Below are 23,517 nucleotides of genomic sequence, written 5' to 3' on the forward strand. Positions count from 1 at the left end.
TTGCCATCTTTCTTTTCCCCAGTGGTTTCTCCTACAGGATCCAGACCTCCAAGCCGTAATTGGAATAATGAAATGCCTGGAGATGAGGAGCTAGGTTTTGAGGCAGCTGTCGCTGCTCTTGGTGAGTGCTTAGCTTCTCTTTCTTATGCCCGGCCTCATCTCTCACTGATGAAGAGATGTAGCTTTGGTCATCCTGCCAAGTCACCTAGAACTTAATTTATCTTCTTAGCTTAATATGTAATGGTAATGAGGAGAAGCCTGATGCCTCACAGGGAACAGATGTTGCTATGGGGAAGCATAATTGATGGTTTATTACTTAACTTAAATAAATGGAGAGATTATATAAAACAAGCAGGATAAATGTTTGAATTCTGTACTCTGCCTTCCAGGCATGAAGACGACAGTGAGTGAAGCAGAGCACCCTCTGTTGTGTGAAGGCACCCGAAGGGAGAAGGGAGATCTCGCTCTAGCCCTGATGATCACTTACAAGGATGACCAATCTAAGCTAAAAAAAGTACGTCCCATTTGGAGATACTCAGACCTTAGGCTGTTTAATGGTATCTGAGCATAGTGCATTTCTTTCATCATACATTGTAGTAGTTTCTCTCTCTCTGCATAAATTTTATTTATGCATTTTACATATCTTAATACATCAGTTATACAATTGCCATTGTTTATCTTACTCTTTGACTTCGTGGGGTCTTATTTGGTCCTTTTTAAGCTTCATCTTCTTTATTACCACCCTTCTTCTACTTATTTTAACTGCTGCTCATATATCTAACCCCACTTGGAAGCTTATCTGATTGTTATATTTCTTTAAATACTTGACAAAGTATTCCCACTGTTCTTTTATATTTGACTCACCTTGATTTCTTACCTTGGCAGTCAGCATTGCTGTCTCCACGTATTGTATTAGCTTATTCTGCCAGTCTATTTTTGGGGGACTATTTTTGTCCTTCCACCTTTGGGCATGAATTATTTTGGCCACTGTTATTGCATAGAGGAAAAGACTATGTACTTTCTTGGGTATTTCCCCCTTTACTATACTCAATAAGAACATCTCTGGTTTCTTGGGAAATGAGACCCTTAACATCTTTTTAAATTCTGAGTATATCATCTCCCAATACTTTTTGGCTTTCGTGCAACCCCACCACATGTGTATAAATGTCCTTTCAATCTCTTCACATTTCCAACATAAATTGGTCCCTTTTAATACATTTTTACAAGTTTACTAGGGGTGAGGTACCACCTATATATCATCTTTTGTAGGTTCTCTTTTAAGAGTAGATAGGTAGCCGTGTTGGTCTGCCATAGTCAAAATAAAAAAAAATTCCTTCCAGTAGCACCTTAAAGACCAACTAAGTTAGTTCTTGGTATGAGCTTTCGTGTGCATCTGAAGAAGTGTGCATGCACACGAAAGCTCATACCAAGAACTAACTTAGTTGGTCTTTAAGGTGCTACTGGAAGGAATTTTTTTTATTTTCTCTTTTAAGAGTATAGCATGCTGAGAAGTTTATTGTTATTTTCCACAATTTCTCCCAAGAGGCCATATCTATGCTGGGTCCTGTGTCAATCGTAGTTGTTTCTCAATGGCACCTGAAGTTAGTGGATCAAACTGATTTCCTAAAAGGATTTTAGATGTTTATTCCTGATTTTTAGATGTTTATTCCTGGTAGTGGGTATGAATATGTTTGCAAAATTCATAAACAAAAGAGGTTGGGCTATTCAGCAGTATGGCAAACCGCTTCCGTTTTCTTCCTGCCAAAAGGATCTTTCTTCTTGCTTCTTTCTGCTTCTCTTGATTGTAATAAACTTAATTCCCCCCTCTGCAGTCTTTGGAGAACTCCCCTGTTCATATCTAATTCCCCATTCCCACTCTCCTGACATTTCCTTTGTTTAGATGCTAACTTTCATGTTGTTCCACTCTCTGTTTAAAGATCTTGGATAAGCTGTTGGACAGAGAGAGCCAAACACACAAGCCTCAGACTCTAAGTTCATTCTACTCGTCCAGCAAGCCCACAGTAGGCAATCAGAAATCTCCTTCCAAACATGCTACCCAATCAGCTGCGCCCATTCAGCACCTCCCAGGAACACCCGTTACGCAACAAGCAGGGGTAACCACTGCTGTCCAGAGCAACACTTCGGAACCCTTTTTGGAAAAGAGCTCCCAAGGTATGGCTTACTGTTCCACAGGATCACAGCTGTCTTCTAATTACCAGTGGAAGGAGAAAGGAAAGAAGTGGGTTGCTGTCAGATTTTTTTTTCATTTGCCTGTATATTTGTTCTAGTCTCATAGGTTGTCAAGTTCTTCTGCTATTATGCAAGTGTGATGCAGAATAAAAAATGAATGACATCTTCCTTGCCTTCACGGAATCCGATTCTAATTGCAGTGTGCGCTCACAATTTCTGTTTTTCTTTTCCATGTGGGAAAGAGAGGGCAACAGTACTGAAGCCTGTGATTATCCACTACTGTCTCCTGCCTGCCAAAGTTACACCTGCCTATGAAATCCTCCTCTTCCTTTTGCTGCTGTTTTAACTTGCCACTTCTTGTGTTTTCCCAGATAACCCTCAGAGATCTCCTTGTGACCCACCAATGGAACCCAGTGTCTTAAAGCAAGAAGGGAAAGTTCCTAGCCGACTAGCCCTTGGAAATAGAGGTGGCTACAATGGGAGGTGCTGGGGTTCCCCAGTGAGACAAAAAAAGAAGCACACAGGTAACATAACACAGGGGGCACATAACTTTCTGCTGTCTCATTCTGCATGTTTTACATTTCTGGAATCACTTTCATGCATGTTAAATTGTTTGCTCTTTGTTGCACATTCATTTTGAATTGAATTAATATGACTTGTCTGTCTGCTTGTCTGTTAATATCTTAATCTACTGTCACCTCCAGTATTTCTTACTGAAGCACAAATCTTCCCTGGTGGATCAGCACACTCAGTGAGGAATTCACTGCTGCCAAAGTGAAGTTGGCCTAGCCCTCTCATTAGTTACCCCATAGCTTCATGGGCTGGGGTTTCTAACCAGCTTTTAATGGTTACTAGGCTTACCTAAAGCAGTTCAGATTGTTTAAAGGAGGTAATCAAACAAATAAATGCTTAGATTCTGTTTCAGGTTTATCGTTATTCTTTTAGCTCTCTGGTTCAGTTCCTCCACTCTGAATTCATATAGAAGAAGATGTGCCTGTATAATTTGTGACCTGGCTTCCATACTTGTATCATAGTATATCAAGTGCATATTGTACTCCCAAGTGAGTTTTAATGAGCCCCCAGTGGGTCACTATGTAAGGCCGCATTTGGCTTGCTGGGTTGCAAGTTGTGCAGGCTTGGATTAAGACTGTTACATTTGCAAAGTAATTAGTGGTGTGTGTATACAGTGGTGGACAGGACTCATAATTAATTAAGCTATTTTCTTTCTTTTTAATTGGGTGGAAAATAGTGGATTCTCCCATTGTTAAATTCTTTTAAAACAATTTTTAAAAATATTTAACCTAAGAAGTTAATTTTTTTCAAGATGCTATTGGCATGCACTAACCACATCTTCCAGATCTGTCAAATCATATTTTTCCTACCAAGAGGACGACATTTCTTTTTATCTTGACTTACGCTGTAGAAACAGAAAACATTTAGCTTCTCTCTCTCTTTTTTTTTCTCCCCTCCCAACAGTGAAGGACAGCAAGCATAATGCCAGTATAAATATGTGGCATGGCTACATACAGAATACTGTGTACAGTTCTGGTCACCCCATCAAAACAAAAATAGGTAACTGAAAGTTAGAGGCAACCACATTACTACTCTTTACTATGTAGAAAGGATACAAGTTGGCGGTCTTTTAGGTGGGACGGGGAAATAGTTGGGATGTGACAGTGTTTTATAAAATGATGAGTGGCTGGAAGTGGAAGGTAGACTTCTTTCAACACTAGAACTTGGGCATATTCCTTGAAGATGATTTTAAGTAAGTTTAGGACTGCCAAAATCAAGTATACATTATATAATGCAGAATAGAGCTAAAAGATGGCCTCTGGTTTAGATAGCTTTTAAGAGGGGGTTAAACAAAGCCTTTGTGAGAGACTTTCCCTAAGAATATTAGACATGATGTTTAAATGGAAACTGCAGATTCAGAGGCAGGATATACCTGAACATAAGAGTTGAAAGTGGCCCTTTAGGCCAGCTCTCTCCTCGATACAGTAAATCCTGAGCTAGAGCCTTTGCTTAAAGACTCTCAGGGAATTATAGCTCTCTCCCACCCCCTTCCCAGCAACTGGTTCTGTTCTTGAACTGCTTGAACTATCAAGAAGTTTTTCATCATCTACCTTCCTCTCGCTTAAGTCCAGTAGATCTAGTCATAGCCCTCTCCTCTGTATTTGGAGAGTGCTATCATGCTCCCCACTCAGGCGTCTCTTCTCCAGGCTAAGCGCACCCAGTTTTTCAACCTTTCCTCATAGAACCTGTTTTCCATGCTGCTCACCATTCTTGCTGCCTTCCCCTGCACCAGTTGCAGTTTGCCTAGACTCTTCTTAAAATGTGGCACCCAGAACTGCACACAGTACAAATGGTATCCAGGCATAGACTCGCTTTTGAAAGAGAAGATTCCATTTAACTACATAGGCTTTGTTAAGCCCTACTCCCCCACCTGAATACCTCACTTTTTGGTGAGAATAAAGCAGCAGGTGCCTGTTGCTTTTTATTTCCTCCTTGTAACCAGAGGCATCTGGCTGACCGCTGCTTGAAACGTAATGCTGGATTTGACAGATGTTTGCATCATTCAGCCAACGCATAAACACTGGCTTACTTTGACTGTAAACCAGCACTTTTGGTTTGTTTCTCTCTAAACAAACCATGATGACAAGCCAAAGTTTGTTCTTCTCTTACTGATCATGGTTTGTTTGGGAGGAATAAACCATGAGTGTCGCTTCATATATTGCAGGGGTGGCCAGCTTCCAAGAGACTGCGATCTACTCACAGAATTAAAAACTGGCAGTGATCTACCCCCATTTTATTGGGGTTCAGGTCAAAGCTTTTTATTGGGGTTCAGGTCAAAGCTTTTTTGGGGGGAGGGGAAAAGCCCCATTTTAGGGGGTTCGGGAGGCATAATTTGCTTAGCCTTGGGAGGGGGTGCGAAATGTTTTTACATTATTTTGGGGTCAAAGAAGGATTGCGGAGGGAAAAATAGCCTCGGTTGTAAACTCCGTCTTCCGTTCTCCAACAATGGAGGGCAAGGGATCGACCAGTAGATTGGACATCCCTGGTATATTGCAATAAGCCAAGGCAATGATCTGTTGCTCCAAATTCAAGGAAGGGCAGAGTGAAGCAGGACCAATTCAGCATGCTGCTATAAGTTCACTTAGATAATCTGAGGAAATTTTACTTGTGGCCTGAAAATGGGCATTTTCTGCTATTGCCCCCTCACTGTGGAATTCCCTTCCCTCAGCCATACATGAAACATCATCCATTAGTTGTTTCAGACACCTTGTGAAGACATTTCTTTTTATCCATGCTTTTCCTGACCCAACATACTGCTTTACTGTTTTTTTAATTATACTGCTTCATAGTTTTAGTGTTGCTTTTGTGTATTCTTCTTACAGATTTTTAAATATTAGGAGATTTAAATATTAAGTGGATTTAAGTAGCGTGTCCCCACGGCAGCTTGAAAGCAAACCCATATAAAAACGGTGGACATCAAATACAAATAACAGTAGAAATTACAAAAGATATAACAGCAAGCGGGCAGCAAACCAAGAACAAGCTAAAACCAGTAAAAAGAACCTAAATACTGTTCAAGGCCTATGAGAATAAGTCAGTCTTCACCTGTTGCCTAAAGGTGAATGAGTGTTTTGGGTGAATGAGTGTTTAGGGAGAGTTGCAGAGCCCAAGTACAACTTAAAAAAAAAGTCCTCTCTCAACTTAGGCACCTGCCTAATTTCTGAAGGTGGGATGGCGAAGGGCCTCTGAAGATTATCTCATCTGACAAAAGGGAGAGAACAGTTCTTAACATGGCCCAGACTGTTTAAGCTTTAAAGATTTGTTCTGGCTCACTGAAAAGATACTCACTTCCACCACATTTTCAGTAATCCCCAACACACCTGCAAAGTAAGATAGTATCCCTCACCTAGTAGGTTCATGGCTCATATGAGTTTGAATTAGTCTGAGATTTTGGTATATCAGCTCTCTAGCTTTTCTGGTCAGCTTACATCTCTAGGTCCTGACTTACTTGAAATGTTTCAGCTTGTTTTTTGGGGTGGGGTGGGGGGGAGAAGAAAGTTCCCTGTTGTAAAACTGTGGTTTTGTATGTTGCCGACCTTCTCACCTGCTGCTGTGCCCTTTGACTGTGGCGTTGCAGGAATGGCCAGCATTGACAGCAGCGCTCCAGAAACCACCTCGGACAGTTCTCCAACCCTCAGCAGGCGGCCTCTGCGGGGAGGATGGGCAGCCACTTCCTGGGGCAGAGGGCAGGACAGCGATAGCATCAGTAGCTCTTCCAGCGACTCCCTGGGCTCATCATCCTCCAGTGGAAGCAGGAGAGCTAGTGGAGGAGCACGGGCAAAGACGGTGGAGGTCGGCAGGTAAGAGCTGCTGCCTGTTTTCCAAAGTTGTGCACCTTTTCAGTATTTGGACCTCCCAAGGGTGAGATTGTTGGATGAAGGGCAGTATATTTAATAAAATAAAACAAAAGGCTATCTTCATTAGAAATATATCACAAGGAGGCTTTTCACCCAGACCCTGCAATCATAATCTTTGTGTGCAGGGGGACCAAGGTGAATAAAAAAGTTTTTTGGGGGGCAGCAATGCCCACCAACTTTGGGAGGTTTGGTCCCCTCAAATATTTCCTTGGGGTGGATGAAGGGAGATGGGATCTCCAGGGAGGCTCACCTGGGGCCTTTGTCACCTATCTTTAGGTTCCTGGTGAAAACATTCCTCTTCAACCAGGCGTTTGGCTGATTAACATTCTATGGCCTTTTAAATGTGTTTGAGGGATGGGGGTTACTGTTTTCATTTCATTTTTGCTTTATTATATATTTTGTGCTCTCATTTTGTATTTTTATGTTCTGAACTGCCCTGTGATCTTTGGATGAAGGGTAATATAATAATAAGTTGGGAGTTTCAATGGGAGAGCCAGGCAGAATTAGACCTAGAAATTCAGCAAGTGAACTTACTATTACTTTTTTGGCCACACTCATTTTGAAATTATAAATTAAACGAGTGCTCCTTTGATCACTGGGGTCATGTGACAAGAGCAAATAGTGAAGTATTATCAGTAGCGGCCCAGTTCTTGCAGAGTTTCTTCTCTGGAGAGTCTGCAAAGCCTGAACATTTTATCTTTTGGAAAACCCACAATATGATGCCTTACCTGAGCTTCCTTTCTATGGTGGGTGTGCAAGTGTAGTCTTAAGTTCACTTCATACATATTTCACTTTGTTCCTTTCAGGTATAAGGGCAGGCGTCCAGAGAGCCATGCTCCTCATGTCCCAAATCAGCCCTCGGAAGCAGCTGCGCATTTCTATTTTGAGCTGGCCAAGACAGTTCTCATCAAGGCGGGTGGAAACAGCAGTACTTCCATTTTCACCCACCCATCCTCTAGTGGCGGCCACCAGGGTCCTCATCGCAACCTCCACCTCTGCGCCTTCGAGATTGGTCTCTATGCACTGGGGTTGCACAACTTTGTCTCTCCCAACTGGCTGTCTCGAACCTATTCCTCCCACGTCTCTTGGATTACAGGTAGGAACCAGGGTTATCCAACCAGGTTTGGTTTTTAGGAATCCTTCCCCAGAGGGTGACCTTACTTAGCTACTACCTTTTAAGAACTCATGGCTAAATTTGCTAGCACAGTCTGTATAGCCGAGTTTACAGATTGGGAAGCCTCTGGGTAATGCTTGACCATAGAATCATGGCGCCAGAAGGGATCAGGTTGCCACAGTTGATTGGTGTTGATGGACACCAAGCCTTGCTTGCCAAGGAACAATCAGGACTGCACTTTAATCCAGTTAGTTTGCAGTTGTGTCTCTAACTTCCCCACAACTGACATCACTGATGCTGACAGGTATGGTGCAGGTGAACATGGGTTTTGGGGGGGGAAATGGCCTTGTGGGGCAAATTGGGATCTATATGCGAGACCTAATTTGGCCAGTGAGCTGGAGGTTCCGCACCCCTGTTCAAAAGAGTTACATCTGTAGCCCTTTAGCAAATGTCTTTGGTGTCCTTTGCTTTTTGACACTAACATGAAAGGAAGTTTCCAAGCGCTACTACAAAACTCGTAGATTTTATATATAAATGTATTATTTTATCTGCTGTGGGGTTAATTAACCAGGGAGAGACATGCAGCTTGCCCAGAGCCATCCCAAGAAACTCAGGAGTAAAAGGCAATTTAATTCTGGCTTTCCTGAATTTGGATGCATCAACTTTCTTTTAGATTTAACTTTGTCTTGAATTTTTAATTTATAGAAAGTGCTTAATCTCACAAGGATACGGGTTTCTCTTACATCACTATATTGTGTTGCCTTCACCCTTCCTCTTCCCTGCTTTTGTTCCCCTTGTCGGCATTTTGAAAGGGGGTCTTTGTACATAGGAGCATGATCCCTAGCGTGTCCAAGTGTAAAATAGCTTACAATCTTTGTACTTGTTATAAGCATTCAAGAGAAACCCATATGTGGCTTTAACTAGGTAAGAATGAAATATGAAATATGAGTTTAGAAGCCTTGATGGTCCAGCACAGGAGCTTCCAACCTTTCTGTGCCCAGAGATACATATGGAGTTTCCACAAATGGTTGTAGGTGCCACCACAAAATTGCTGACATGGAGAGCTTTGCCAGTCACAAAATGTCTGCTGTGGCCTCTGGGAAGCAGCCCAGTATCTTGCCGTTTCCTTTTTCCTTTCAAAATGCTTTCCTGTCTTCCCTCCAGTGTTGCTCTGCTTTTTGCTTGGGTGGCAAGATCAGCCTAGCGAGCAAGAGAATTTGTAAGAGGATCTTACAAATCTCTCTCAGATCTCTTCAGATCACTGCAAACAGGAGGAAAAAGACAACTCCTGGTGAAGGGGAGCAGTGGGGGAAAAGGTTTCATGGGTGTTTGGAGAGGTGATCACTGGTGCCATTGCGCCTATGGGGCACCACATTCAGAGTCCAGGGTTCAGTAGGTAGATGTTTGGCTGAGTACTTGGGAGACCTTTGAGTTCAGATCCCAGCAATGGTCTGGGCAAGTCGCATTTTCAGTTTCCCAGTTGCAAACTTGGAAATTTGATGAAGTTGGGAACCTGGGAAGCTGCAAAGGCAAACAAGGTAAAGATTGTAACTTACTTTGCACATCATAAATAAATATTTGCCCCTATTAATAGTGTTAAGATCTGTGTTTCACTCTGTTTACAGAGCTTACAAAACTCAAATCTAGCAGAGTGCTTGCTTTTCCACTAGTAGCATAAAGGTAAGCATCATAGATGGGAAAAACTAACATAGAAGGGAGCTCAGGTAGAACCACTTGCACTACTGCAAATGGGTTTTTCTTTTTGCAGAGGCAGACTCCTGACAACTGGAGAACAGAAGTCACCTACAGACTATTGAGGCTCCTTTATATAAGGAGCTTATTGCTGAAAGGGTCTCTTTTGGTTAGCTTACCAGTGCCAGGATATTTATATTACCAGCACTACTTTATGAGTGCTTGCTGTAGTGACCTTAATATACATCTAAGCTTTAATTTATCTGTTGCAGCCTGCGTTTATTGCATTGCATTTCTCTCTAGCCGTAGTGCTTACAACCCCCACCTCCATGTGTGTACCTGCCAATTCAGGATATTGCACTCTCATCCATGAAAGCCTATGCCAAAACTACGCGTATTGAGTCTTGTAGGCACCTGAATACTTTGTTGTGCACCCTCTTTTCTCTGGTTTCTAGGGCAAGCCATGGAGATTGGCAGTGCAGCCTTGAACATCCTGGTGGAGTGCTGGGATGGGCACCTGACCCCTCCGGAGGTAGCGTCCCTGGCTGACAGGGCTTCCAGAGCTAGGGATTCCAACATGGTGCGAGCAGCCGCTGAGCTGGCATTGAGCTGCTTGCCACACGCCCACGCCTTGAACCCAAACGAGATCCAGAGAGCCCTGGTCCAGTGCAAGGAGCAGGTGAGCAGTTCAGAGGTCTCTGTAGATGCTGTCAGGTACAATTGGGTTTGTCTGTTCCTTCTTTTTGCATTTAGTGTTGCAGTCTTTTAGTGTTTGCATTTAGCGTTGTCTGAGGTCTTTAAAAAAATTATATGAAAAAACTGGACCCCCAAAATGCTAGAGAGATAAATGTTTTAGATTTTTAAAGTCAGGAGTTTATCTCCAAAAGCTCCAAAGGAACAACTTAAATAACTTCCACTACTATAAGTTATTTTGTGGTATTCCAAAGTAAAATAAATTTATTTTGATCCACTACATTTTTTATATGGGTGCCCTTATATTTTCTCCATACACTCATCCAATATTTTCTGTATTAGAATTTGTCCGTTAATGAAATATGGACCTTACACTTCAAAATAGGTCTTTCTACTTTATAATGCAGCCATATGCACCTAGCTATTTTAACAGCCTCCTGTGCATAGGCATCTGCAGGGATTTTTCTCGGGGAGGGTGAAAAGTGCATATTCCTAATACATTGATATACATATATAAATAACTAGCACCAGGGAGCTAGTTTTCCATTTCTGGTAGATCTGCTGACTGAATGGTGATGAGACCTGGAGAGACCTGGCCTCTAGAAATTAGCAGAACAGGTCTTACCCCTCTGTTGCTTTTCATGCTGTTCATTGACTTATTGACTTGGCACCCAGATGACATACACTGCCACTGCCACTCACACCTAAAAACCTCAGTCCTTTCAATTGGCTCTCTGCACCCACTTCAGCCATTAATTGCACTGCTTCCACAATCAACTTCACACACCACATTTTGCCCCCCCCCCCAAAAAAAATCCCCATTCTAGGATAAAACACTAGGTTACACTTTAAGGTTGTCATTCACACACTCACATGCCAACAAGATGGGTATAATTGGGTTACCTTGCAGGGCTGGTATGTCAGCCATCTAGTGATGTTTTGTACTAAATCAAATAAATAAATAACACACTCTTAGCCACATGGGTATAATAATGATAGATTTTATCTGCATAGACACCAGCAGGGATTTTTTTTTTAAAAAAAATGTTTACAAACTCAGGGGTGAAATCACTGTTTTTTTGTTTTTTGTTTCTTTGAAATAAGATTAGAGAGAAAAAAAATGAACCTCCATCTTTGCTGTTATTTTTTGCTCCTGCTTACCTTTTACCAACTCACAGTTACAGTGAAATCCCAGATACCTGAAGGTCAGCAGGAAAGACTTAAAAAGGAACCAGATCTTTCTATATAGACATATATGGGACATGTCATTCTACCCTTCTATTTGTCTGCTTGGTTAGGTCTGCTTTCTTAAATATCAGACAGCTATGACACTCATTGCTTTCATTGGCTAAAAACACTGAAAGGCAGGAGCAAGTTAGTTTCCCACAGGAGAGTTCATGCACATTCTGCCTTATAACTTGGGTTCTGCAAGTGCTGGAGGGTTTTGTTTTTAAATAAAAGCTGGAGATCCAAGAAATACGACTCCTCCCTGCAGACACCCATGCTCCTGCAGATGCCATCTGGAGAGATGTGGGTGGCTATCAAAGAGGGACCCTTCTTGATAATAATAATAATAATTAATAATAATAAAATATTTTTTTATTTATATCCCGCCCTCCCCAGCCGAAGCCGGGCTCAGGGCGGTTAACAACAATAAACAGTACAACAGTACAACACAACACTCTAAAATCATTCATTATAAAATTAATTCAACTCAGACCAATGGCAACCATTGGGCCAGAGCTCCGCGAAGATTGCTGCAGGAGGGAGTCAGGCTGCGCCCTGGCCAAAGGCCTGGTGGAACAGCTCTGTCTTGCAGGCCCTGCGAAAAGATGTCAAGTCCCGCAGGGCCCTAGTCTCTTGTGACAGAGTGTTCCACCAGATCGGAGCCACAGCCGAAAAGGCCCTGTGATGTGGCATCACACTTGTGGAACAATCTTTCCAGACAGGGTTGGCTGACGCCTGTCTTAATGCCGTTTTTGTCCCAGGCAGAGCCGCCTTTATTTTATTTTACCAAGCTCTTTAGGTAGAATTCTATAAGGTTGACTGTTTGGTTCAGAGCTATTAGCTTGATTGCAATTACACTTTAATTGTAAATTGCAAAGGGCAGTACAGTGGTGCCTCGCAAGACGAAAAGAATCCGTTCTGTGATTCTCTTCGTCTAGCGGTTTTTTCGTCTTGCGAAGCAAGCCCATTGACGGATTAGCGGATTAGCGCTATTAGCGGCTTTTAGCGGCTTTTAGCGGCTTTTAGCGGCTTATCTGCTGATCGGATCAGCTGATAAGCGGCTTAGCGGCTTAGAAAGGGGGGGGGGAGAAAAAAAAACCCGCAGGAACTCGCAAGGCATTGTCGTCTTGCGAAGCAAGCCCATAGGAAATTCGTTTTGCGCAGCACCTCCAAAACGGAAAACCCTTTCGTCTAGCGGGTTTTCCGTCTTGCGAGGCATTTGTCTTGCGGGGCACCACTGTATAAAACACCTTAAATCAGCAGTACCTTTCCTAATATTACAGGATAATCTAATGCTGGAGAAGGCATGCTTGGCAGTAGAGGAGGCAGCCAAAGGAGGTGGTGTTTACCCTGAAGTCCTGTTTGAAGTTGCTCACCAGTGGTACTGGTTGTACGAACAAACTGTTGGCGGAACTCTTGCTCAGAGAGAGGGAGCCACAGGCTGCAGTGCAAGTGGAGCCCGGGCATCCTGCGAAGCGGTGCGTGGACTGGCAGATACCAGAGTGACGTCAGAACCCACCACAGTGACTGTCGCGGCTGCGGTGACAGCAGCAGCAACGGTGGTGCCCGTAATTTCGGTGGGGTCGACAATCTACCAGCAGCACACCATGGCGGGGCCAGCAATGGCACATGCGCACACCCAGGGTCTGCACCCTTATACAACACTCCAGACCCACATCCCTTGCAATCCTCAGTATATCGGGCACCCTATCCAGCACATGCCACGCCCGGCGGTCTTTCCTGTTCCTGGCTCAGCTTATCCCCAAGTAAGTTATTTTTTGTAGGGTAAGCATCTCGGGGGGGGGGGGAGATCTTTTTCTGTCCTCCCTAGCGTTGTGGCTTAGGTGAATAGAAGGATGGCAAGCTGGATTATTTAGTTTTGCTGGTTTTAGCGTGGGACCATAATGAAAAGGGTGAAAGCACAGCACTAGGATGTGCCAAGGACAAAACCTGGGACCCTGTGCATGCAAATGGCAGCTGGAAAAAGCCCCTGTCCAAGCCCTTAGAGTCACTTCTAGTTAGGGGCAGTAATGGGTTGGAGGGACCAAAAGTCTGAATCTTTGTATAAAGATGCATTTTTGGTGGATATATTGTTGCTTTCCCTGTTTGTGTCAGAATTATTAAATTTGTACTAATTTACAAATTGTTAAAATAAAAAAATTCCTTCCAGTAGCACCTTAAAGACCAACTAAGTTAGTTCTTGGTATGAGCTTTCGTGTGCATGCACACTTCTTCAGATACACACTTCTTCAGTTATCTGAAGAAGTGTGCATGCACGCGAAAGCTCATACCAAGAACTAACTTAGTTGGTCTTTAAGGTGCTACTGGAAGGAATTTTTTTATTTTGACTATGGCAGACCAACACGGCTACCTATCTGTAACTATTACAAACTGTTAGTATTTACTGATAAATCTCACATTTTCTCATGCCAGTTTATGGGGGTGGGGAGAATGCCTAAGATAGGCATAGTGGCTATTTTGTCTCCCGTCACATTCCTCCTCCTTTGCTTAGAAGGGCCCAATGAGCATGGTGTGGGTTCTAGGCTTTCAGGAGTTGGGTTGGAAATGGAGTTCTCGGTACTAGATAGTTGGGTTGCTTGGAGGCCCCTCCTGAAAAACCCTGCCTTGTGTTTTGGGCGCAAGGCAGGGTTACCCTGTCCTCTTCCTTTGCAGGGTGTCCACCCAGCGTTCATTGGAGCACAGTACCCATACTCGGTCACTACCCCGTCTTTGGCCGCTACAGCAGTGTCCTTCCCGGGAGTGCCTGTCCCATCCATGACGCAGATTGCTGTGCATCCATACCATGCTGAGACTGGGCTGTCTCTGTCTTCCAATGTAGCAAGTGAGTATTTCAGTCTTGCTGTGTCTTGTGTAGTGTCCTAGCTGAATGGTGATTCTAGTTTTGCTGAGGCTTATGGAGCTCACCTACTGTGACACAGGAATAGGGGTGCTTTTTTGTGCTACTATGAACCCTGAGACGTGTAGGTGTCTGACTTATGTGCAAGAGGAAATCGGCCTCAGTGGGATCCCGAGTCATGATGTCATAAACCTTCATATTGTTCTGAAGCATATGAGGAAGGAAGATGGCAAGATGAACACAAGTGACTTTTTCTGTTAGGTTTCCTTGCACTCTTAAGGGGGGCGGGACAACTGGTCTCTGCGCCTCTACAATGCAATCTCTGGGTGCATACAACATTTTTAAAAATTGTTAAGGGTTTCATTTATGCTTTAAAAAACAACAACCATATATACCATGTTTAAAATGAAAACATACGGCCAGCACAATCGCTTTATCCTCTTAGGAAATTATGAAAACTTCAGTGACTATTAGGTAGAATCCTTAGGCTACAAATGAGAAAGAGCCCTCCATGAATAATCCTTAAAACTTCTCAGGTTTGGGAGTAAACAGCTTTAAGCAGGACTTTCTTAAAATTGACCTGCAGTGGTCTGTAGCAGGTGGGATGTTGGTCTACCAAACATGGTATAGCTATTACTAGGTTTCCAAAGATTGTGTCATGAAATTGCACATCTAAGGAAAGGGGTGGTTGGCCTGTGGGTGCAATGACCCCTGTAAGAAAGTCTCTTGGTGTAGACTCTGTGTCCCCTTCACCCACTTACTGTCCCCTGACTGCTAGCTCCCCCCCCACCCCCACCCTCAAAGTGCATGGAGTTGTAGGAAGAAGTTGGAAGAGTGGTTCTCTTTCAGTTCTATATTTTCCAAGGCTTGGATCAGCAGCTGATTGGCAAGCAGAGTGACTGAGAGGGTAGGAGGGAAAGGGCATTAGTCTGAGAGACTGGGCAGAAGAAAATGTGAGTAGCCTGCAGGGAAGAAGTGAGGCATCACAGGAGTCAGGAGCAAGAGAATGGAGTGCCAGGGAGGGAAGGGAAATGTGTAGCCAAGGTGAATGCAGTAAATAATAATAATAATAATAATAATAATAATAATAATAATAATAATAATAATAATAATAATAATAATAATAATAATATCCTATTGAAATCACAGATTTTTTTTAAGGGGGGGGGCTCCCTTCATCAAATCACCTCGACTGAACTATAAAAATCACTTGTGGTACTTTCTAAAGCTGCCATGGCATAAAAATATGAATCTAAGGGATGGATCTTTATGGACCCTCATAATTTTCCATAGCCACCTTGAAATCATCGGTCACCTGTGTGATTTGTCGTCAACCTATGCTAGATCCATGAGGATCAATGTTTTTGTGTTACTAGCAAGCACTGGCTCTGAGATTTTTGACTGTGTAGTCTACCAGTATAAGCTTTAATTCGATAGTGATTGTTCAGGGGCCCTGTGTAAAATCATGCAAATTAAAGGCGATCTATTTCAGTTCTGCCGGATCTCACTTTTGCTTAGAAGGACTCGTTGGAAAAGTGACATTACGTGTGTGTCCAAGTGTGCACGTTTTCTGTCTGGTGGGGTGGGGAGAAACAGAGGGAGCAGTGCCTGCAGAGTACTCCCATAAAAATCCAAGGGTCCCAAACAGTCGGTGTCGCTTATTTCATCTTCCCCAATTATTCTGCTGTTGGTAAAGACTGTCCTGATACATTACTTGCTGGCTTCCCCTTGTCTGCAAAGGGATACAATATTGTAATAAGGTTTGGCTCTTGGGAACTACATTGAAAAGCCTGCTCACACAGAAGGCAAACAAGTGAGCCTTCTTTAGAATTTCTAGGGCATGTACTGTATATAATACAGTTTGGGGCAAGACGTAGTTGGCTGAAGTCCTACAGCTGTTTGATGCCAATATTCCCCCCCTCCCCTTTATACTGTTGTTTGTTTTCTCCAGTAGGAAGTGTTCATGCAGGGTCTACATTCCCAGCGATTCAAGGGACTTCCTTGACGAGTCTATCTTCTCAGCCCAGCTCCCTTGTCACAGGAGGCTTTCCTTCTGAGGATGAGCAGCACAGCCAGCCTGCAGGCAATCAAGGCGTGCATCACCTCCACTCTGCCTACCGAGTTGGTAAGGACAGTTAATTGTGGCTCTTGCAACCCTCTCACCTGCAATTCAGGACAGGGCTACCGTATGTGAAAATTGACTCTTGTGCCAAGGTCAATTGGGAAGGTGTGCTAATTCTCACATGATGAAGTGGTTTTAGACTGTTGTTTGGTTTAGGCTGGAATGCATAGCCACAAGACTTACAAGCTGATCACAGAAGCTTGCAATGCATGAATCTTTTGAGGGGAATGCAAGTGGGTTTGGGGGATGGACTCACAGTGAGATGAAGTGTGCCAATCAGTAATGTGAGTACACCAGCTGTCAGCAGTCCTGAGGCAGAAATAGTCTGTTGAGGAAAGACTTCTACAATACTGAGAGGTTCATAGGATTGGGGTGAATGTTAAAATGGTCTTGGTGAGTAGATACATACATAAGGAGGGGTGTTTTTTTTTTTGCCAGGCCGGGGGCAGGGGAAGGTGCATGTTATGAATCTAGTGTGGAGTGAGACTTCAAATTGATTCAGAGAGATATGGAGTATGAGGATGGATGCTTGGTAGCTGAGATAGTCCCTTTTACCTATGTATAGTTGAGTCTCTGGCACATAATGCACAACTAGTCCATGTTGTAGAAAACATGTCACACTTTTATAACTACTCAGGTTCTCCTTGAGGTTAGTGTCCTCTGGAGCTCGGAGTACTTGAGCCCTGAGTTGCTTCCTCTTGCCTACCAAGTAAAATAATTGCAGGGCAGGGAGCTTGAGTTCAGTAGAAAACTGGGCATGGACGAAGCCAGCTTCAGCATCATCAGGTCTAAGTGCCAGGGCCTCTGAGGATCACATTAGGAATATCAAGCTACCTCAATACCAGGAGCCAAGGAGAGGATGGTAGAAACCAGTGGCTTAAAGATCCCTGCAACCCCACCCCATGCTCTTGGCAATCAGGCTCAGGAATCTGGTCATATAATTGGACAACTTGGCATTACACCTGGGTAGAAAAAACTGAGTCTCAAGTATTGATGGGCCCAAGCAAAGTATAGCTGTTGAGTGCATTCAGGATCTTCCTCAGGTACATCAGTCTCAAGGATGCCGGCAGCTTCTCTGCTTCATTATAGTGATAATTATCTGCCTCCTTTGTGTCCCTCATGATTAGTATGGCCAATGCTGAGACACTGACTGTGATAAAAAGCCAAGGGCTATCCAGTGTTTCTGGGGGTAAAGCAGAACAAGTCCTTCTGACTGCTTTCAACAGGCATGTTTTGTGCAGTTGGGAGTCTTTCATGGACCTATGCTCTGTGGGCACCACATGTACAGCCTTTATCTGAATTTTGGCACCTCATTCATAAGCATTCTGGTACCTTGCTGTGCCAGACAAGCACAGTTGAGCTACTGTCTTGAAGAGGTTCTTGATTCTCGAGAAACCAAACTTTGATCAGGCTGACTCACCACTGTTGGCTGAAGATATTTTGCTGCCCGAAGTGGAGACCAAATGCCCCACTCTGCTGCACTGCAGGACTGGCACTGGCTCTCCCATGAAATGGGAGGAGAAACTATTGCAGATGTCAGTGGAGCAAAGCCCATGGTCATGGTGTGAGGTAACTGGGCTAGAAATGACAGGCTTGTAAGACTCAACCATGTGAGCCACCTTGTTCAATATGACCTGTTTTGAGCAGAAGACATGTGTAAGATAAGCCTTGATTACTGTTCCAAGGAGGGAGATGGAACTCCCCTTAACCTCTGCTTTGTGATGAGCCTTCCAATCTCTAAGGTCTTGATACCAGATGCCCATCCTTGACTCCATTGGTTATGAGTGACTTGGTCATATTGAATGGTTCACACCCTGCTGGTGTTGCAGGGCTATTGAGAACTTTGGTTTTCAGGGCTGATAGTGGTGTTTAACTGTAATGTCCTGGATTAATTACAAAATGGATTATCTTGCAGATTCCTAGAAATCAAAGTTAGCCCCTTTTGGAATGCCTATAGAATGGATGTAACATAATTCCAACTGTGTTCTGAGGGTGGAGATCCAAAACAGCCTATGTGGTGTTATTTTGGGACACTGAACATAATAAAATGTACACTGTCATATAAAATGGGGATCGGAGGAGGAATAAAGTTCCTAGTGGCTACTAGAAGGTGAATGGATGCGAAGAGTTTGCATGTTTCAGTGATTTTTGTAAAGCTGTCTCTTTTTGCAAAAATAAAAGTTTAAACACAAATGAACCAACCAACGATACTTCCTTTTTCATCTCTGCCTACTGCAGTCTAATAAAATCATAGTAATTACAGGAAAAGGAATTGATCACTGCATATATATATATGGAACAAAGAATGTTAATTGGGGGACTCGGTCACTTATTTCTTAATTTTACTATGTTAACACAGCCTTCTGGGCTATCTTGATTATTCTTCAACCTTAACCAAGTTTCCCTCCTAAGTAGACTATACAGACACCTGTAGGGTTCTTGGGGTGTGAAGGAGGAGACACACAATGAAATGGAAAGGGAGCAGGGGTGAAGATCCATCATGTGTTCCCTCAATGCCGTTCAAAGCCTCCGCTTGTCAAGGCTCACAAGCAGTGCACAGTTTGCTTTCTATCTCTAGCACATAATCTCCTAAATTGGGAATTTGAAAGGGAGTCCAGCTGGGGTAGAGCGTGTTGCTCTCTGCCTTTTGCTTTGAAGGGAAGGTGAAGGCATGTCTTCCAGTCCTGGCTTTGGGCTGACATCCAAATCCTTGGGGCATAAGATATATCTGGGATGGAGCAAGTTGTTATCCTTTACCATTTAACACTGTGATAAAATGTACTAGTCTAGGAAGTATCCCCCAGGGAGGTGGGCTTGTAAGATGTCCAGAATTTGGGGTCGGCCTGAAATGGTCTGGCTTGCCCTGCTCACAGTGTATCCCTATACTACTCTGGTCTAGGTTTGTATTTACTTGCAGTTGGATTCCCAGTTGAAATTGATTGCCAGTGGAAACCTGGGCATTTTCAAAACTTATATAAGGAGAATCCAGACTGTCCTGAGTTGCTCTCCATATTGTGGTTGGTGTCCTTATCCATTCTATGACAGAATGATGTAGAGGAGGGGTTTGTGTCACTGGAGTCCCCTTGGAAATATTGTCTCCCTGTTTTGGCTGTTGTCACAGATATGAAAGTGTACAGGAGCAGAGGGGGAAGCCTAACACAGACCTGTTCAGAGAGTGTTGTTTTGCATAGGAACTGAGGGCATAACTGAATGGTGAATGTTGATGTCTGTGTTTAAACAAAATGAAAAATGAAAATAAAAAGTCCTGCTGGCTTTCTATTTGGTTTTTTTTTAAGCTGCTTTTGAAAGAGCAGGGGAAGATGTACATTTGTGCTTCCCCCCCACCCGCTGCTTCTCAGTTCCAGATCGTTCTGCAAGCTGTCGCTTCGGCTTCTCCCAAATCCACAGGGATTACAAATGTTGTCAACCTTTTTACCACCTTGCAAAGATAAGCAGAGACACCATTTGGCATAATTGCCATCTCCTAGCTCATTTCTATGAAATAGTTGCGAATGGGTGGGCACTGCCCCTCTTAAGTTTTGTGGGGCTTAACTTGGTTGTCTGAAATTTTGAATTTGCGCTTCCCTGCAGGAATGTTAGCACTGGAGATGCTTGGCCGCAGAGCTCACAATGACCACCCCAACAACTTCTCACGCAGCCCACCCTACACAGAAGATGTGAAATGGCTCCTGGGATTAGCTGCCAAATTAGGTAAGGCCCAAGGCAGAAAAAACACTTGTTTTTCTGTGAGTAAAGGTTCACTTAGTCCCAAGGCAACATTTTCCGCCAAGCTCTTCTGCTTTTCGTGTATCTTCATCTGATTGCCCATACTGTAGCAGTGGCATTGATTCTAGAACTGAATAAAATGTGGGAAATAAAATTAATTCGCAAAGAGAGACCCCAGTAAATATTGTAGCTTCTGATCCATAACAGAAGACTAGCGCATGGAGATGTAAAAGACACCAAAACTGAACAGCTTAAAGGGTTTTTTTAGGCACTGCAGGGATGGCTAACCTTTTTTGGGCCAAGGACTGCATTGACCCGTGGTCAGCTGTATGGGGGTCCCATACCATAGTAGGTGCGGCCTGTGGTATGGGACCCCCATAAAAGTGGCTACAAGTAACCCCCCTCTTTTTTTAAAAAAAATGGGGGATTTTTGATGGGCAATAAAAACATTGTGGCATCACAGCAGGTAACTTCAGGAACTATGAATAATTCTATTTTAAAAATAGAAAAATTGCCAGACTGGGGTGTTTTTTTAAGAAAACAAAACAACTCTTGGCATCATGATATCAGAGTGAGGGACGTGGAGGAGCAGTAGAACATAAAAATACATAGGGGTGGGGAAGCAAAAAAAACACCTTTGGGTGTGTGGATTAGTCCAAGTGTAATTAAGAAATTTGCTAAGTTCTATAAAAAGAAAAGCAGTGTTTGTGGATTACTCTTATATTAGCTAGATTCCTCAATACTTTGTTTTAATTGCTGGTAAGTGAAAAGTAAGGCTGGCAGATTCTCCCTTGTCTGATGTGTGCTCTGGCTCATTGCAGCTGATTTGTAGATGCTGTGCTCTGCCCCTTGCTAAGGAGGAGAAGTAGTTGTCCTCTTGGGTTTTCAGTATGCTTTGCCTGTTCTTCCTACTCCACTGCATCCACCTTTATTTCTCTGCAGGTGTCAACTATGTGCATCAATTCTGTCTTGGTGCAGCCAAGGGGGTCCTGAGCCCTTTTGTGTTGCAAGAGATCATCATGGAATCCCTGCAGAGGCTCAATCCTGCCCATGTCCACAATCACCTGCGCACACCAGCCTTCCACCAGTTGGTACAGAGGTGCCAGCAGGCATACATACAGGTACGTATGCCCCTTCCTTTCCATTGGGTCAAGCTTGCTTCACCTAGGTGCTCCTTGCTGCTCCAGAAAGCATAGCCACACCATCATCTAAATGCCTGCCTGGATAACGTGAAGGCTGTTAAGTCAAAGCACTTGTAGGTTAATAGTAGGTGAATAACCTCCTAATTCCCCCTAAAGGCTGGCAGAATGAGATTCTTCATTTCTCATTTAGTGTATGTGTTGAGAAAACTGAGAATTAAGTCTTTATTACAGTATTGCTTGACTATCTAGACGGCCTTTTGTTTTGTTGTGTTGATCCTGGGCCTCAAAGTCTGCTTGTCATCCCTCCTTTGGGAGAATAAATAAGGGCCAGCGTAGGGCAGAGCTTAAAAGCTGAACCTTGACTCTTGAGTCAACGTTGTTGAGGGATCTTGGGCCAGCCTCTCCCTTCCTCCACAACCTACCTATTATGTAAGATGTTTCTGCCACCAAAGGGGAGGAGTGTGATCAGGTAGAACATGGAAAATGCATTATTACCTTGGAGACTGTATCTGAACATCATTTCCCCCTTGTGTCCCCTAAAGTACATCCACCACCGGCTGATCCACCTCACTCCGGCAGACTACGATGACTTTGTGAATGCCATTCGCAGCGCCAGAAGCGCCTTCTGCCTGACCCCTATGGGCATGATGCAATTCAATGACATCCTTCAGAACCTGAAGCGCAGCAAGCAGACTAAGGATTTGTGGCAAAGGGTCTCTTTGGAAATGACCACCTTTTCACCATGACGGCTTGGGGTGGCTTCTTTTAGCTAGAGTTCTGTTCGTGGCACCCTTCCATACCGGATCTTTTTTTTTTTTTTTTTAGCTGTTGGAAACCACTGATTTGATGTATTTATACCAAGGCATTCCTCTTTGTGCAACTGTGACTGTGCTCCACTTCCCTTGTTTTCTTCTCCCCAGCAGGTGGAGTCAAGAAAGTAGTTTTGCAAGTGCAAGGAAGTACGTGGGTGTGTATGAGAGTGTTTTCTGTGTGAGAGTTGTGGGGGTTGGGGGGGGGGAGAAGGAGAGTTGTCTGGCTGGCTGATACTTGGCCAGTGCTTTCAGCCCCCTTCCTGTGCAGTTTTCTAAATGAGGGTGTGTGCGTGTGCCTGCGTGCTTGCATGTTAAGGGCGTAGGGTGGAGCCTGTCCTTTATAATATTTATTTTAGCATTTATAAATATGTATACTACTTTCTATAAGGTTCTAAAAATTTCATTCATCATAGGGCCAGGAGAGGCAAGAGTTTTCTTTTTGCGCATCCTGGGCTCCTCCGTCACCATTCCGCCTGCAGCAACTACCCAGAGGAGCTCAGGCTGAAGCGGAAAGAGCTCCCGTCAGCCAGCACTGCCTACGTGTTTGGATGGGCAAAAGGCCCCAGAACAGTATTGAGCTGGCTACTGCAGTTTCTTTGCTGCTTGGACTGTGGCCCCCAAGAGTTTTTGCCATCAGGCTTTGTAGGATGTTCCAACCATGGTGGTTCTGAGTTGTACAGTCATGTTACTTTGGCTGGGATGTTAGCTCTCCTGTAATCAATTTCTTATTCCTTGTTTCAGTTTCCTGATTAAAACACTCATTTTCTTAGACTGATTCTCTTCTCCATCCTTCTGTTAATCATGCTGAGGATGCGATAAAACACGGAACTTAAGTCCGCCTGCAACAGGAGGTTGTTACCTTGTAACACGAATGGTCTTTGACATACACCAGAGTTTCATTGCGATTCTGCTTACCATGCTAACACACAGTACTTAAGACTGTAAGACATAAGGCAATGAGCTAACCTGGTTAGAGAAAGGCAGGTCATCCGAGGCTGGTTGGAATGTGAAGAAAGGAGTTTGGGCTCTCTTGCTCCTAACACAGATGGATTATTCCTGACATTGTCCTTTCCTTTCCTGTTTTGATTGTTCTTTACCTATTTGCAATTTACCTTGTTAAGTTGTTTGGGGGCATTTTTTGTATAAAGTGATGAATACAGCAAATAATATTACTAACAAAAATAGTAAAATCAAAATCCCAAGAGAGCCCTATTGGATCAGACCAAGGATTCTCTCCCTTAAGCATCCTATTTCTAACACAGGCATGCTCACAAAATTCCAGGTGGTTTACTGACAGCTTCCCTCTCTGGTAGTTCTGATTCTTCCTTTCACTATTAGTAACTTTGATACTTTGATATTTTTCAAGTAAAGAAGTTTGGCTACTGGCCCTGTAAGGCAAGGAGAAGATAGTAAGTATTATTCCCCCCCCCACCCCCACCCCTGGTGTGGCGTTGCATACTTCCTAGTCTTACACTATAAAGGAGGCTGTTTTTACTGATAGGTTGTGAGAAA

The 23,517-nt window shown here is 43.5% G+C and overlaps 1 protein-coding gene across 8 annotated transcripts in view; it reads left to right on the plus strand.

Annotated features, from left to right (window-relative positions):
• Positions 1-22,780, plus strand: part of ZSWIM8 (zinc finger SWIM-type containing 8) — a 56,455-nt gene extending 33,675 nt beyond the window's left edge. The window contains exons 14-27 of one of the 8 annotated variants that reach the window (XM_083502333.1): positions 23-121; positions 390-514; positions 1,938-2,172; positions 2,562-2,714; positions 3,667-3,762; positions 6,341-6,563; positions 7,427-7,716; positions 9,882-10,105; positions 12,630-13,112; positions 13,990-14,188; positions 16,155-16,328; positions 19,917-20,036; positions 20,994-21,172; positions 21,736-22,780. In XM_083502333.1, coding sequence (XP_083358459.1) covers positions 23-121; positions 390-514; positions 1,938-2,172; positions 2,562-2,714; positions 3,667-3,762; positions 6,341-6,563; positions 7,427-7,716; positions 9,882-10,105; positions 12,630-13,112; positions 13,990-14,188; positions 16,155-16,328; positions 19,917-20,036; positions 20,994-21,172; positions 21,736-21,939 — 2,804 coding nt within the window. In that variant the 3' untranslated portion in view covers positions 21,940-22,780. The remainder of the gene's footprint in view (positions 1-22; positions 122-389; positions 515-1,937; positions 2,173-2,561; positions 2,715-3,666; positions 3,763-6,340; positions 6,564-7,426; positions 7,717-9,881; positions 10,106-12,629; positions 13,113-13,989; positions 14,189-16,154; positions 16,329-19,916; positions 20,037-20,993; positions 21,173-21,735) is intronic. The other 7 variants (XM_083502334.1, XM_083502335.1, XM_083502336.1 and 4 more) reach the window with 7 other exon arrangements.
• Positions 22,781-23,517: the final 737 nt, after the last annotated feature.

The sequence above is a fragment of the Podarcis liolepis genome (assembly GCF_965112155.1).
Source record: "Podarcis liolepis genome assembly, chromosome: 5".
Classification (NCBI taxonomy): Eukaryota; Metazoa; Chordata; class Lepidosauria; order Squamata; family Lacertidae; genus Podarcis; species Podarcis liolepis.